The sequence below is a fragment of the Lynx canadensis genome, chromosome D4 (genome assembly GCF_007474595.2).
Source record: "Lynx canadensis isolate LIC74 chromosome D4, mLynCan4.pri.v2, whole genome shotgun sequence".
Classification (NCBI taxonomy): Eukaryota; Metazoa; Chordata; class Mammalia; order Carnivora; family Felidae; genus Lynx; species Lynx canadensis.
Genome location: NC_044315.2, coordinates 29039642 through 29056691, shown reverse-complemented (window position 1 = coordinate 29056691; position 17050 = coordinate 29039642). Strand labels below are relative to the sequence as shown.

The window sequence follows — 17050 nt, the reverse complement described above, 5'->3', positions numbered from 1 at the left end:
AGGGGTTAATATCCAAAATATATAAAGAACTTTCACAACTTTAAAAAAATTGATTAAAGTTGGGCAGAGGACTTAAAAAGACATTTTTCCAAAGAAATACAGATGGCCAAGAGACACTTGAAAAGATGCTCATCATCACTAGCCCTCAGGGAAATGCAAATCAAAACTACAATGGGATATCACCTCACACCTATCAGATAGGCTGTCATCAAAAGGACAAAAAGGAAGAGTTGACAGGGATATGGAGAAAAGAGAACCTTATATACCCTGTAGGTAAGAATGTAAATTGGTGCTGCCACTATAGAAAACAATATGGAAGTCACTCAGAAATTTAAAAATACAACTACCATACCATCAAGGAATTCTACTTCCAGGTATTTATCTGAAGAAAATGAAAACATCTATTCGAAGAGATAACACGTTGCACCCCTATGTTCATTGTAGCGTTATTTACAATAGCCCAGATATGGAAGCAACCTAAGTGTCCGTCAATAGATGAATGTATAAAAAGGTTATATATGGTATGTATATGGACTGTTATTACTCAGCCATAAAAAAATGAAAAAAAATGAAATCTTGCCATTTACAAACACATGGATAGACCTTGAGGGTATTGTGCTAAGTGAAATAATAAAGAGAAAGACTAAAAAATAATAATAAAAGAGAAAGATAAATACCAGATGATTTCACTTATATGTGGAGCCTAAAAAAACGGGCGCCTGGATGGCTCAGCTGGCAGAGCATGTAACTCTTGATCTCAGGGTCATGAGTTCAAGCCCTACAAGAGCTTACCTTAGATAGATAGATAGATAGATAGATAGATAGATAAAATGTCTTTAACTATTAAGAAAAAAGTAAAAATTAAAAACAAAACAAATGAATAAGAAAAAGTGGAAACGGGCGCCTGGGTGGCGCAGTCGGTTAAGCGTCCGACTTCAGCCAGGTCACGATCTCACGGTCCGTGAGTTCGAGCCCCGCATCAGGCTCTGGGCTGATGGCTCGGAGCCTGGAGCCTGTTTCCGATTCTGTGTCTCCCTCTCTCTCTGCCCCTCCCCCGTTCATGCTCTGTCTCTCTCTGTCCCAAAAATAAATAAACGTTGAAAAAAAAAAAATTAAAAAAAAAAAAAAAAAGTGGAAACAGACTCATAGATACAAAGAACAAACTGATAGTTACCAGAATGGTGGTTAGGGAGTGTGGGGGGTGGGGGTGGGGGGGCAAAGTAGATGAAGGGGATTAAGAAGTACAAATTTACAGTTATAAAATAAGTAAGTCATAAATTCTGGTTCAAGATGGCAATGTAGGAAGACACCTATTCCACAGACATACCAAACCTATGCCTATTTATAGAGCAATTCCTCCTGAAAAACTGAAGGCTGACTGAAAAGCTTCTGCACAACAAAAGATAGGCCATAGAGAATGGCAAGAGAGATGGAGACATGGTAATAAAGGGAACACACACTGCAAACTACAGTGGAGAGGGTCCCTCAGTACCATAAGTAGATTCATCTGCCCTGGGGCACAGAAAAAAAAAAGTCATGGTTTAAAAGGCTAACTAAAATATAGAGGAATTAGCCCTAGACCCCTGCCAAATGGTGGGGGAGCTGCTGGAATTCTTTGGGTTTGAGAGGCTGGTGAGCACCATGATTTACGTTCTCCCTTCATCTTCATAGCATAGACTGGCCAGTATTTGGGCACCACAGCCAGCCTGCCACCTCAGCAAGCCCCATGCCTCTAGCCCACACAGCACCAGACACCTGTGAAATAGGAAAAAACAAAAACAAAAAACAAAAACCTGTGGTTTAAAAGAACAATTAGAACATAAAGGCTCCAGCTCTAGAACCCTGCCAGTGTGTGTGTTTTGGGGGGTAAGGGGTGAGGGGTGGTCTGGTGGAGCTCTCTGGATCAAAGAGCCTGTCAAGTGCCATGGTTTACACTCCCCCTCCACCTCGGTAGCATGGATGGGAGCAGGGTCCGGGTGCCCCAACCAGCCTGTCACCACAGTGAGCCTGGGTCCCTAGCCCATACTAACCCAAGCCTTCCCACCAAGGTGGCCTCAGCACAGTGCCGACAAGGGTACCCCTGGTCAGCATTCACTGTAGCTCTAGCCATCTCACCAAGGTGACACAGATGCAGGACAGCACTACTTTGGTTCCAGACAATTTGCTAAGATACCCCCAGTGCAGGGCATCCTGGGCCCTCCCAGCCTATTCCCACCTTGGCCTCTGCTGCCCCATCAGGAGCCCCTTGTACTGAGCATCTTGGGACTGCAACCTACCTAGACACAGATCTAAGCAGCCAGCCAAAGTCACCAGGCCTACATTGTCTACACAGAAGATGGCCGTTCTTTCAGGTTGAGGAGAATTAACTGTTTAACTGAATTCATCAAAATACAGGCCAGGCAAAATGAAGAGATGGAAAAATATGCTCCAAACAAAATAACAAGCACAAAACTCAGGAAAAAAGCTAAATGAAATGGAGATTACCAGTCTTCCTGATAAGGAGTTCAAAGTAATGATCCTAGAGATACTCACCAGAATGGAGAGAAAATTCAGTTAATTTACTGAGAACTTTAACAAAGACATAGATAATATAAAAAAGAATGAATCAGAGGCACCTGAGTGACTTAGTTGTTTAAGTGTCCAACTCTTGGTTTTAGCTCAGGTCACAATCTCACAGTTCATGGGTTAGGGCTCCATGCTGACATTGCAGAGCCTGCTTGGGATTCTCTCTCTGTCTCTCAAAAATAAATAAATAAACTTAAAGAATGAATCAATGAAAAATAAATAAATGAAAAATACATTAGAGGAAATCAACAGTAGATTAGAAGAATGGATCAGTGATCTGGAAGACAGGGTAATAGAACAACACCCAAGATGAACAGAAGACTTTTTTTAAATGAGGTTAAGGGCTGTCTTGGACAACATCAAGTGAACAAACAGAAGAAGAGAGAAAGGGGCAGAAAATTTATCTGAAGAAATGATAGCTGAAAACTTCCCTAAAGTGGGGAAAGAAACAGACATCCAGGTTAAGGAAGCACAAAGAATTTCAAACAAGATGAACCAAAGGAAGTCCACACCATGACCATACTAATTTAAAATGTTAAAGATTAAAGATGAAGAGAGAATTTTAAAAGTAAGAAGAGAGAGACAACTAGTAACATAAAGGGAAACTCCATAAGGCTTTCAACTGACTTTTCAGCAGAGACTTTGCCAGGTCAGAAGGGAGTGGCAGCATGATAGATTCAAAAGGATGAAAGGGTAAAAAAAACATACAAGCAAGAATACTCTCTTGGAAGATTATCATTCAGAATTGAAAGAGAGTTTCCCAGAGAAAAGTCAAAGTAGTTCATCATCACTAAACCAGCCTTACAAAAAAAATGTTAAAGGGAATTCTTTAAGTGGAAATAAAAGGCCATAATCAGAAATAAGGAAATTATAAAAGGAAAAACTTTCATGAGTAAAAGGAAACACATAGTAAAGATAGAACAATAACTTATAACTTGAAGGTTATGAGACAAAAGTAGCAAAAAGTAGTAGTACATATATAACCTTGGATGGGATGGTAAAAAGGAAGTTCTTTTAGAATGTGTTCAAACTAAATGACTATCAATTTAATGTAGATTGCTATATAACTAGAATGTTATGCACGAACCTCATCGTAGTCATTAACTAAAAACCTATAGTAGATACACAAAAAATAAAGAGAAAGAAAGCCAAGCATAACACTAAAGAAAGCTGTCAATCATAAGGAAAGAGAAGGAGAGATGAAAGAAATAGAGAAGAACTACAAAAACAACAGAAAACAATGAACGAAATGGCAATATATACATACCTATCAATAATTACTTTAAATGTAAATGGTCTAAATGCTCCAATTAAAAGACAATAGGTGATAAAGTGGATTTAAAAATACTTAAGACCCTCATCTACATGCTGCCTACAAGAGACTCATTTCAGACCTAAAGACACAGACTGAAAGTGAAGGAATGGAAAAAGATATTTCATGCAAATGGAAACAAAAAAAAGAAGAAAAGTGAGGTAATAATACTCATATGAGACAAAATAGGTTTTAAAACAAAGACTGTAACAAGAGACAACGGCATTATGTAATGGTAAAGGGATTAATCTACCAAGAGGGTATAATAATTATAAATATCTATGTACCCAACACTGAAGCATCTAAATACATAAAGCAAATATTAACAGACATAAAGGGAGAAATTGCTAATAATAGTAGGGGACTTTAATATCCCACTTATTCCAATAACTAGATCACCCAGGCAGAAAGTCAATAAGGAAACAGTATCTTTGAATGACCCTCTAGACCAGATGGACTTACATAAATACAGAACATCACACCCCAAAATACCAGAATACACAATCTTTTCAAGTGCACATAGAACATTATCCAAGATAAATCACTCGTTAGGCCACAAAACAGGTCTCAGTAAATTTAAGAAGATTGAAATCATACCATGCATCTTTCCCAACAACCATGGTATGAAACTAGAAATCAATAACAAGAAAAAATGAAAAGAAAAATAAGAAACAAACATGTGGAGGCTAAACAACCTGCTGTTAAACAACCAATGGGTCAATGAAGAAAATCAGAGAGGCTATCAGAAAAATACACAGAGACAAGATGCAAACACAGTGGTCCAAAATCTTTCAGATGCCGTGAAAGTAGTTCTAAGAGGAAAGTTTATAGCAATACAGATCTACTGTAAGAAACGAAAAAAAAATCTCAAACCATCTAAACTTACACCTAAAGGAACTTGAAAGAGAACAAAGCCCAAAGTTAGTGTAAGGAAAGAAATAATGAAGATCAGAGCAGAAATAAATGAAATTGAGAGTAAAAAAAAAAAAGGAAAGGAAAGGAAAAAAAAAGATCAGTGAACCCAAGAGCTAGTTCTTGGAAAAGTTAGACAAAATTGGTAAACCTTTAGGCAGAAAAAGAAAAAACTGAAATAAAAAAAAAAATCAGAAATGAAAGAGGACAGGGCAACTGGGTGGCTCAGTTGGTTAAGCACCCAACTTTGGCCCAGGTCATGATCTCGTGGTTTGTGAGTTTGAGCCCCTGTCAGGCTCTATGCTGACAGAACCTGCTTTTGATTCTGTGTCTCCCTCTCTCAATGCCCCTGCCCCGCTCATTCTCTGTCTCTCTCTCAGAAATAAAAAAATAAACATTAGAAATGAAAGAGGAGAAGTAACAATCAGAACCACCAAAATACAAAGGATTATGAGACTATTATGAAAAATTACATGCCAACAAATTGAACAATCTAGAATAAATAAATTCCCAGAAACATAATCTTCCCAAATTGAATCAGGAAGAAATAGAAAATATGAACATACTAATTACTATAATGAAGTTGAATCAGTTTTCAGAAAACTTTCAGCAAATAAAAATCTATGACCAAATGGATTCACTGGTGAATTCTTCCAAACATTTAAAGAAAAGTTAATACCTATTCTCTTCAAACCATTCCAAAAATATGGAAGAGGAAGGAAAACTTCCAAATACATTCTATGAGGCCATTACCCTCATACCAAAACCAAAGGCACAAAAAAAAGAAAATTACAGGCCAATATTATTGACGAACATAGATTCAAAATTCCTCAGCAAAATATTAGCAAATTGAATTGAATTTTCAGTTTCACATGGAACATTGTCCAGATCACACATTAGGCCATAAAACAGAATTAAAAGTACAGTTTCCCATGGGGTGCCTGGGTGGGTCAGTCATGGCAAACGCAGTCAAAGCCATGACTTTGGCTCAGGTCATGATCTTGAGTGGTTTGTGAGTTTGAGCCCCACGTCAGGCTCTGTGCTGACAGCTCGGAGCCTGGAGCCTGCTCCAGATTCTTTATCTCTCTCTTTGCCCCTCTCCCCCTCATTCATTCTCTCTCTCTCTCTCTCCCTCTCTCCCTCTCACCCTCCCTCCCTCTCCTTCTTCCGTCTCCCTCTCCCTCCCCCTCCCTCTCCCTCTCTCAAAAATGAAAACAAATTTTTTAAAGTACAATCCCCATGATCAAGTGGGATATATGCCACGGATGCAAGCATAGTTCAATACTTGTAAATCAATCAATGTGATATACCACATTAACAGAATAAAGCATAATAATCATAGTCATTTTAATGTTTGCAGAAAAAGCACCTGACAAAATTAAGCACCCATTTATGATAAAAACTCTCAACAGAATAGGTTTAAATGGAAGGTATCTCAATAAATGACAAACCCACAACTAACATCATACTCAATAGAGAAAGTTAAACTGAGAGCTTTTCCTCTAAGATTGGGAACAAAGCAAGGACATCTACTGTTGCCAGTTTTATTCAAAATAGTACTGGAAGTCCTATCTACAGCAGTCAGACAAGAAAAAGAAATAAAATGCATCCATATTGATAAGGAAGAAGTAAACTGTCACAGTTTGCACATATGACATGATGCCATACATAGAAAACCATGGACTCTACCAGCAAAACTATTAGAATTAATAAATGAGGGGTGCCTGGGTGGTGCAGTCTGTTAAGTATCAGGTCAGATCATGATCTCATGGTTTGTGAGTTTGAGCCCTGCATCAATCAGGCTGTCTGCTGTCAGCACAGAGCCCGTTTTGGATCCTCTGTCCTCCTCTCTCTCTGCCACTCCACTGCTCGTGCTCTCTGTCTCAAAAATAAATAAACATTTTTTAAAAAGTAAAATTAAAGAATAAATGAATTCCGTAAAGTTTCAGGATACAAAATTAATATGCAGAAATCTGTTGCATTTCTATATACTAACAAGAAAATAGCAGAAAGAAAAAGAAGACAACTCCATTTACAGTTGCACCAAAAAGATTGAATACCCAGGAATAAACTTAACCAAGAAGTTGAAAGACCTATACTCTGAAAACTACTTTCATCAATGAAAGATCTCAAACAATCTAACAGTACTACTTTGATGAAAGAAATTGAAGATGACACAAACTGAAAAATATACCATGCTCATAGCTTGGAAGAATTAATGTCCATATTACCCAAAGCAGTCTGTAGATTCAGTGCTATTCCTATCAAAATACCAATAGTATTTTTCACAGAACTACAACAAATAAACTGAACGTTTGTATGGAACCACAAAAGACACTGAATAACCAAAGTAATCTTGCGAAAGAACAAAGCCCAGTCCCAGATTTCAAGATATACTACAAAGCTATAATAATCAAAACACTATGGTACTGGCTCAAAAATAGACACACAGATAATTGGAACAGAGCAGAGATCCCAGAAATAAACCCATACTTATATGGTCAACTAATCTATGACAAAGGCAAGAATCTACAATGGGGAAAAGACAGTCTCTTCACTAAATAGTGCTGGAAAAACTGGACAACTACATGCAAAAGAATGAAACTGTACCACCGTCTTACACCATACACAAAAAAAAGACCCAAAATGGATCAAAAACAAATATGAGACCTACAACCATAAAACTCCCAGAAGAAAACATAGGTAGTAATTCCTTTGACATTGATCTCAGCAACATTTTTCTAGATATGTCTCCTCAGGCAAGGGAAACAAAAGCAAAAATAGACAATTGGGATTATACCAAAGTAAAAAGCTTTCAGAGTGAAGGAAACCATTAACAAAATGAAAAGGTAATCTACTAAATGGAAGAAGATATTTGCAAATGATATCTGATAAAAAGCTAATATCCACAATATATAAAGAACTTACACAAGTCAACACCAAAAATGCAAATTATCCAATTAAAATGGGTAGAGGACCTGAATAGACATTTTTCCTAAGAAGGACATACAGATGGCCAACAGACATGAGGAGATGCTCAGTATCCCTAATCATCAGGGAAGTGTGAATCCAAATCACGGTGACATGCCACCTTAGACCTTGTCTGAATGGCTAAAATTAAGACAAAACCAAGTGTTAGTGAGGATGTGGAGAAAAAGGAAACCTCGTGCACTGTTTGTGGGAATATAGATTGGTGCAGCCACTGTGGAAAACAGTATGAAGGTTCCTCAAAAATTTCAAAATAGAATTATTTTACAATCCAGTAATTCCATTACTGGTTGTTTGCCTAAAGAAAACAAAAACACAAATTTGAAAAGATACATGCACCCGTATGTTTTTTGCAGCATTATGTACAATAGCCAAGATATGGAAATACCCTAAGAGTCCATCAGTAGATAAATGGATAAAGAAGTGATATATGTACACAATGGAATATTATTCAGTCATAGAAAAGAATGAGATCTTGCCATTTGTGACAACATGTGTAGACCTAGAGGGTATAATGCTAAGTGAAATATGTCACACAGAGAAAGACAAATATCATACAACTTCACTTATATGTGGAATCTAAAAAATAAAACAAATGAATAAAGTCCATGAGGCTGTCATGTACAGCATGGGAAATATAGTCAATATTATTGTAATAACTTTGTGTGATGACAGATGATAACTAGATATCACATCATTTCATAATGTATAAAAATATTAAATCACTATGATGTAAACCTGAAACTGATAGGATATTAGTTTTTCAACTAATTATTTTTCAACATTATAAGTCAACAGCAGGCACTTTTGAATCATGAAAGCATTGGTGGCATTTTTTGTCACCTGATCTCTGACCTTCTGTCCTTGTCCTCAGTACCTGTGGATGGAATCACAGCCCTGAGGGGAGCCTTTTCAGGCTGGCAGCTGGGACTCAAACCCTTCCTCCCGGAGCCTGTGCCCTCCTTCTCCCTGGGGAACTCCTGTTCTGCTGGTCTCCAATTCTGTCACCTTGGGAATGGAGAAGCAGACCCTTGCTGGAGTTTGCCTTGCTTTACAGGCCAGAGAGATGATGGTGGGCCTGGCCTTGCTCATGGGGTGTGAAAGGAAGAAAGTGGCCCAGAGAATGCTCCTCAGAGACACCCAGTTATTCCAGTCACATATTCACCCATTCTGGGGAAACAGTCACATTCAGAATGGACCACCTTTAAGTCTCTCCCACAGAGAAGCTGCCGTGAATAAGGAGCTAGAGTATTCCACAAATTCAGGTTGTGCCGTGCATTCTCACAAAATAGTCCAGCTGCAGACCTGTGCGTGAGGCTGAGGGAAGTTTGAAAACCCAGTGAATCTTCATAAAGTATCGTAAGTCAGCTCAGCTGCAAAAAAAAAAAAAAAAAATCATTGAAGGAAAAGCACCAATGTTCCTCTTTACACATTGGCCTCTTAGCAGGTGCTAGCTGTCTGGGCACCTTGGAGCCCATCATGGCCGAGAGAGCCTCCTAGACACTGTCCTTGCAGGTGTTTTGAAACTATTTTTAGTAACATACCACACTTCTTAACTGGAAGGCTTCCTGCAGTGGCCCCATGACAGGTTGAAGACAGCCTGGCTAATGCAGCTACAAACAGAACAGAGGGCAGGAGTCCTCCACACGGTGCCAGCTTCTCATGGGTTTCTCCTCGTCCCCCCATCTCATCAGTTCCTCTCTCTGGAAGCACCCTGGCAGGAGCCCTGGGCCAGGCTGCTTGGCTGGGAGCAGGCAGTGGCCAGATGGTAGAAGTGTTGGCTTTGGTAGGACGGCCTCTCTCTTCCAGCTGCCCTGAGGACCCCAGCCCTGACCCAGCTTTGATGTGAACTCAGGCCCGAGCAGAGCAGTTCCTGGGCCTGTGCCCTATCTTATCCCTCTTCTCCCAGCACCAGCTTTGGGGAGCACTCTATGCTGTGGACAGAGGGGGCTGCGTGTCTGAACCCTGTCTCTTGAGGCCTCCATATGTTCCTGTGCCCCAGCCTTTGCCGTAGGACACTCCCTACGAACCACTTCCTTTGGCTCCTGCACAGGCCCCAGCGATCAGCTTCTGCCTGTCCTGGGCTTCTGAGAATTTCCACTGAACTCATTCTTCAGAAGCCCTGTCTCTTCTCGTGCAGTCTTCTCCTCCTCTGGCTCCTACGTTTCTTGCCCCACTCACTTGTTTGCCATCTTCACGTGCTCCCTTCCTCTGCACCTCTTTGACCCGGATGAGGCACAAGCAGCTCCGGCGGTGTTCGGTTTCCTCCTGCCCCTGAGGCTTGCTCTCTCTGCCTTCTGTCCTGCTCTGAGCTCATGTTTCTCCCTCCTTCTCCTTCTGTCTTTGTTGCCAGACCACAGCAGTCACAGGTAAAAAGTTAGCTAGCATCTGAAACGCAGAGTTAAGTTCTGTAGTTGTTGAACTCAAATGAACTTAAGTTCAGCCAACAATGTAGATTGCCTACTTCAGCTGCAGGGAGGTGGACACGTGTGACTAGAGACCGTGAGTGGAACAGTGTGGAGGTTGAGCTGTCTCATAAAGATGACACGAGGTCCAAGTGGCCGGCCTCCACAGTCAGCTGTCATGGCTGTGCCACTGCGGTGCTTCCAGCCCAATGGAGGCCCTGGGATCAATGGCAGTCTCTCTGCACTTGGGGTCTAGGAAGTACATTAACTCTTTTAAGGTGTCTCAGGTAGGCTTATGCAGTTTCATCCACAGAGACAGACTGTGTCTGACAGAGGTTACCCACAGCATCTGTGATTCTGAATAAAAACCATGCAGTGGTAATATGGACACCAAGAGCCACAGTGAACCCCACCTAGGCTGGTGGCCTGCCCCCCACCCCCCAGCAGAGCCCCTCCCAGCTGAGGTTGAAGAGAGCTAATGCCATCAAGGTATGCCCCACGGTATCCTGTGCTGCCTGAGCATGTGCCTTGACTGCCGGTCAGAGGTGGTGGCCCTGGATTGAAGGGTATCCAGGGCCACGCGATAGTCCGAGGGCGGTCGGTCACCCTACCAGAAGGCCCCCAGTGGCGATGGAGAGGAAGCTGACCTTTGGCTGCTGTGGCTAATCAAATATTTGAGTGGTCTATAGAAACTGCCACACACAAAATGAATATGTACATTACTGTCAAAATCAGGGCTTCTTAATGTGCTTCTGTCTAAAAAAATCACAGCAAACTCAACACAATTCAGTTGTGAGATTCCCACCCTTCCCTTTTTGCTGAGCTGAAATTCTTAGGAAAATACACCTAAGAATGCCTTGAGGCTGTATTTAGCAGAACTAACAATTCCTGTGTTTCCTGCTTCCCTTGAGAATCAGGTGTTAAAACCTTAGATGTCTATTAAAAAGCAAGTGGGCCCAGGTTGCTAGCCCAAGAATGCCATTTATAAAGCTGTTTGTGTGAAAACAGGTGGCATTTTCCTTTCAGCACTTTCCAGTTCTCATATTCGTGTGAGCCTTTTGCAGACAGGCTGCAGCACGGCTTGCCTCTGCTTCCCCACAGCAAATACTCGCACAGCCTGTGACTGGCATTCCAGGAAATGTGGGGCTTATTTGTAGCCTTTGTGAGTCTGGGGCCATTCTGTCAGAAGAGGGTGATCATTAGGAAATGACTCTGCTCCCTGGATGGCCAACCTCTGAGAACAGACTGGCTTTGCTCATCACCTTGAAAACAAAACGAGAGTCATTGAAAGCTAACAGGAATGCAGCTGCTTTTCGGGGAAGGACGGGTCCGGTTGGTCCACTGGACAAAGAGATGAATCTGTCTAGTTAGTGTTTTAGTTTTCTTTCTCCTCTGTACTCATTGCAGATGGCTCCAACCGATGAGCTAAGCCACGAGATTGCTGGCTTTCTTGACCAGACCTTGTACAGATGGGATCGCCTCTGCCTGGAAGCACCTAGGTCAAGAAAACTGGCCCGAGAGCTCCTGGCTGAGCTGCACGCTCACATCCAGCATCGGCCAGCTGCACATGGAGCTGCCGTGCATGCAGCAGGCTCCCCGAGATCTCGTGACGAAACAATGAGACTGATTCGTCGTGGAACGAGTAGTGAGGATGAGCCATAGACATCTTGGTGAGAGCTGCTAGAACACATTTTATGAAGTCAGAAGACAAATTCCTTAGCCCAAACTCAGTCTGGCTTATTAGTTCATGACTAGATTGTGCCTTGAGCATTCCCTACCTGCTCAGCCCAGCTGCCAGAGAATCACTGAAGACAAGCCTTGAATAGGAGAACACTTTCATTTCCCTTTTTCCTTATATCAAATGAAGATACACAACTATTACTTGAGTGGTTCAAAGTCTTTGGACCGAGAAATTGGTCATGAACCACTGATCAGTTTAGAAGTAACTTAGTCCTTTTCCACAGATCTCTTTTTTCAGAAATCAGGCTACTGTTATTGGTGTTTCTTTTAATCCACAGGGCTTTGAGATAAAGCCACACTCTTGCTTCCCTAAGAAATTCTTCACTAAGGAGTCTCTCGGGCACCTCCGAGGGGAAGCAGAGGCCATCAGGCCCAGTAGCAAGTGGTAGTGACTGGGGCCACTGCTGTGGTGGGCAGTCAAGCCAGCTCGGCTGTGGAGAACGGCACTGCTTAGCAATGAAATAAAGCCGGTTCCAATGCTAACTCTTTTTGCTTTCTGTTTGCTAAACACTCCCACCAAGGGAGCTCACATTGCCTCAGAGAGGACTGATGTGAGAATATAGGATATGTTCTGGAAGAAGACATTATATTTCAGTTGTCTAATTAACTGAGGTGGGAATTAGAAATTCCTAATAAAGAATAGGTAACCCCAGGGGCGCCTGGGTGGCTCAGTTGGTTGAGCATCTGACTTCAGCTCGGGTCATGATCTCACGGTTTGTGGGTTTGAGCCCCACGTTGGGCTCTGTGCTGACAGCTTGGAGCCTGGAGCCTGCTTCTGATTCTGTGACTCCCTCTCTCTCTGCCCCTCCCCTGCACATGCTCTGTCTTTCTCTGTCTCTCAAAAATAAATAAATATTTTAAAAAATTAAAAAAAAAAGAATAAGTAACCCTAATATTTATTTCACATCCATTGAAAATTTTTTCCCCTTCCAAGTTTGTTTTTTTTTCTTACATGAGCTAAAATCCTTCCAAGACCTCACTTTTTCTTTTTTTTTTTTTTTTTAAGTTTAATCTGCGAATGAGCAAGCAGGAGAGGGGCAGAGGGAGAGGGAGAGAATCCCAAGCAGGCACTATCAGTGCAGAGTCCGACGTGGGGCTCAAACTCAACAAACCATGAGATCATGACCTGAGCTGAGACCAAGACACCCAGGTGCTCCTCAAGTTTATTCTTCATATGCATTGATTGTGTACTCTTTTGTGTGTACACACTCTTTTGTGTGGGTCGAATCAGTCAGGACTTTTATGGCTACTTTGTGTTAGTAATCTCTGAGTCTCCTGCAATTTGAGCTCAGGTGTGAGTAGCGTTTTGTTGTATTAGAGGTCGTGGTTTTAGGGGAGTTTCCGTTTCGGTATATGGATCTACCTAAGGATCTGAAAAATTCAAGAACTTTTAACTTTTGAGAAATACTGCAGTTTGAACAGTGCACTGATAAAATACTTCAGTCATGACTACCAGCATTCTTACTTTCATAGAAAAAGTCTTCCTCAAAATGTGTAGTAGTTTTGATAAAGGAGTTTTAGGCTTCATTTAGAGTCAAGGATATCTCTCTTATGTTGTTTGCCATGGAAGCTGTGACCAGCCTCCGTGGGCATGAAGAAGGGAATCTGCTTAGTGGCTGTGAATAGTCCCTAAAGCTTGATTCCCACCAGGAATCAAATTCCCTTGTGGGTGTGCTCCCACTAGAAATCCAGTCATGCTGTATTCCACAGCAAACAATATAAACAAGACTGTTACCGACCTCAGACTGTTGAAGCTGCATTTCTGGAAGGTTCCTTCCTGTCCTGACCTTACCTCAGCCTGTTTGTAGTATCTTCAGTTCCTTGACAAAGCCTCTAAGTTCTCTCAAGCCTTGGACATGTGAGTCAGCACCTGACCAGACTATCTGATCTGGCAGCCAAGCGGTTCTTGGGTCTCAAGTGAACCTTCATTGTCTGTGAAGGCTTTCATGAAGGGAATAGGAGGCACTGGCTTGTGTACTGATTTTGTTTTCTCTCCTTGCCCTTTCCCACTAACAAGAGGGAGAATGCTCCACGGGGGAAACCAAGGAAAATGGGACTGCTCCGCAAACTGGAGGGGCAGCTGCAAAGCCTCACAGGCAGTCAGGCCCTGGTCATCACTTTAGAAGGGGTTACCCCATCATTCCATTCACTTCTCTGAGGGGGAGGGAACCTCCCAAAGGGCAGATGGAGGGGGGCACAGGGCAGAAAGGTGGGAAGCGACACCCTCCACTTGACAACCCCAGAAGACAGACACCTTGTGCTCCCTCCACTCCCGAGCAAGCCCATACCCAGCTACCAGTAAGGAAACCCAGTCAGGGCAGAGAAAGCCAGGGGCAGGCTGGAAACTCCACCTCCTCATTCAGTTGCCTTGGATTTGGGGGGGAAAGTCTGGAGACATGGGTGTTTTTCAGTTTCTTGAAAGAAGATCTCGCTAGAAAAGGGCTCTGGTGAGAATACACATCAAGGCAGGTGGCATGAGCGAAGCGAAGGCCCTGTAGGCCACTGAGCCTTGTCCTCCCTCCCCCCGTTGGAGAGCCAGGAGCACGGAGGCCTACGGCGTGCATTAAGCAGCAGGGCTGAGGCCCAGAGGCTGTATGTGGGGTTGACCGGACTGGGTTTCTTTCCAGAACAGGGTCTGTGCCAGGCACGTGCCTTTGGCTTCCGCCAGTGAATATCCAGTGAAGAGTGGCTTAAACAGGCAAGACACCTGATGGTGTCAGACACACAAAACCCAGAGAGGTGGCTAATTCAGCCACTCAACAATGTCATGGCTGCAGATCAGCTTCACTGGAGTTCTGGCTTTTCTCTCCAAGTTCAAGAAAGCTGCCAAGCCCAGGCCTGACAGCCTCCAAGAAGGCTCTCGTGTCTCTGCTCGCAAGCCCACACCAGACCCTCATGTCATTGCCAGACCCAGCCGCCGCAGAATGGGGCTTGCTGCCACCCTGTTGCTAAGATTTATCGGGACACTAATGAGGCTTGAGCTTCAGGGCCTTGCACCACCTGGCCCCTCCCCAGGCCCTGGGAGAGGCCCCGGCATTGTGCTCCCATGGTTGTCTGTTTTGTAAAATCTGTAAAGAAACGTTAACTGCAACTGGCAAAAATGCCTCCGTGTGCTCCTACTGTCCCCCCTGCCCCTGGGCAGTGTGCACCTTCTGCGATCCAGCTGAGAGAAGCCAAGTTGGTTCGGCACCACTTCGGGGCACAGTGAAGTTACTGTGGAGGACCAGCTTCCAAGAATGCCGGCACCAGCCCGACCAGTTCAGCTGGTGCTGGCCCAGGGGCCGTGGCACAGCAGAAGGGTGGCCTGTGCCACCACAGGCCCGCAGGTGCACAGGAGCAACAATGAGGAAGTGTGAAGAGTCCTTCCAAGACCTCTGGCTTGGGTCTGGGGCGAACTTGATAGAGGTTTTCGGAGACCTGACAACAGCTCTACAATTCTGTGTTCCCCACAGCAAGCCGGGAAGCTGAGTAGAGCTTTCTAAAGTCTTAGTAATGAAGTTTTAGGTAAGCGTGTTGGAGAGACTGTGGGAATGTATAAAATCACTGTGCCAACAAGAGGTGATCAGAGAGGACAGAGCTGCCAAAAACTGGAGAGGAAAGGCATGACTGGCCACATATTAATGCAAAGGCTGTCACCCACTGGTACTTCATGGCGTGTGGCATGTTAGCTCTTTTAAATCTGTAATTTATTTTTTCATTATAAATAAAAAGTCACAATACATGTGAGTTTGTATTCACTAAAGAATACAGTCTTAGAAAAAAGCTTCCCTTGTCTCCTCAATTATGGAAGCTCAGGCCACACAAAACCTGTATAGACCTGCCCCTAGAAAAGACCAATTTGGCGTAGCCTTTGGGCCTGAGAATCTTGCCGTCAGATACCTACAAACTGGGGTCCCACAGCCAGGGAAGAAGGGAGGGGGCTGCAGGGAGGTGGTTGGCAGGGGCTGCTGAAACAAAACGACGTGCATCGTACAGGTCTTTCTCTTCTGTAAGCCAGCCTCCCATACTACCACCCAGTGTAAATGGAACTGGCCTGTATACATTGTTCTTCCCTGATTCTAAAGATGGAGCTCGTCCGACAAAGCACAGCCCACACCCGCTGTGCGCACCACTGTTTCCCAGACTTGTGACCCTCATGCTGCAGCCTCCACAGGGTCCCCTAGGAGTCATGGGATGGAATACCCCCGCCCCCCCCCCCATTCAGTGGCATCTGCCGGACCCAGCCCACCCTGGTTCTGCAGTCAGACAGCTGGCATGGGTTTCCTGGATGGTCGCTCTGCTTCCTGATGTGCCACCCCACACCTCTCCGTTGGCCAGAGGCACCTGAGCAAGCAGGGGGCACGTGGCCAAGATGTGTCTCTGAAGAAGCCCCTTGCTGAACTGTCCTGGGCTGTTCATGTCATTGTGCATTTTTAGCACTTCTCGGCCCCGTTGCTCACTGGTGGGACAAGGATGCTGGGACAAAAATGGAAACATGTCTAGAGGGCAGGAGGAAGCCATACCTTCTGTCACGGTGGAGAAGTCACGAGCAGGGGCTTGAAAGGGGGGACCACCGCGGTGGCCAGAGATGTGAAGAAGATCAGAACGGAGCCTGTCCTGTTACCCAGAGGGGCAGGGGGCGAATGTGAGGAACACTGGTCCTTGTTTGACAAGGAATGCGAATTGATTTTGCTTCCAGGGAAGCAGAGACATGAATTTTCTGTGCTTCTCTCCCTTCTTTTACTCTCTTCCCTCCTGTCCCCCTCCCTCCCGCCCCACCCTGTCAGCAGTGCTGGCAATAGCCTTTTCCTTGCCTGACACTGGTTTTCACATGGATTCCACAGACTGTCAAAACACTTGTTACTTATTACTCCACACCAAGCCACTTTACTCCTAAAGAACCAAAAGCAAGGCAAAATAAGTATGTGTGTGGTAAGGCCTTCTTCTTAAATCCAATTCCACAATTTTATACCATGAGTCCAAATCCTATCCCTCATACACAGACTGGTAATGAAGTCTACAATGTCAGCCTTTCCTTTTCCCCAGTCGCAACATAATCATGATGATAACTTCCTGTATTTGGGGTTTTGGGTAGGACACTCGGATTCTTTTCTGCAGAAAGTTTCACATTTAACTTTTCTGTAGAAAA

General features: G+C 43.5%; 1 protein-coding gene across 3 annotated transcripts in view; it reads left to right on the top strand.

The window, feature by feature from the left end:
- Positions 1–12762, top strand: part of FANCC (FA complementation group C) — a 267194-nt gene extending 254432 nt beyond the window's left edge. For 2 of the 3 annotated variants that reach the window (XM_030293535.1, XM_030293539.1), the window contains one exon: positions 11590–12620. In XM_030293535.1, coding sequence (XP_030149395.1) covers positions 11590–11844 — 255 coding nt within the window. In that variant the 3' untranslated portion in view covers positions 11845–12620. Of the gene's footprint in view, positions 1–11589 lie in introns of all 3 variants that reach the window. The other variant, XM_030293538.2, reaches the window with a different exon arrangement.
- Positions 12763–17050: the final 4288 nt, after the last annotated feature.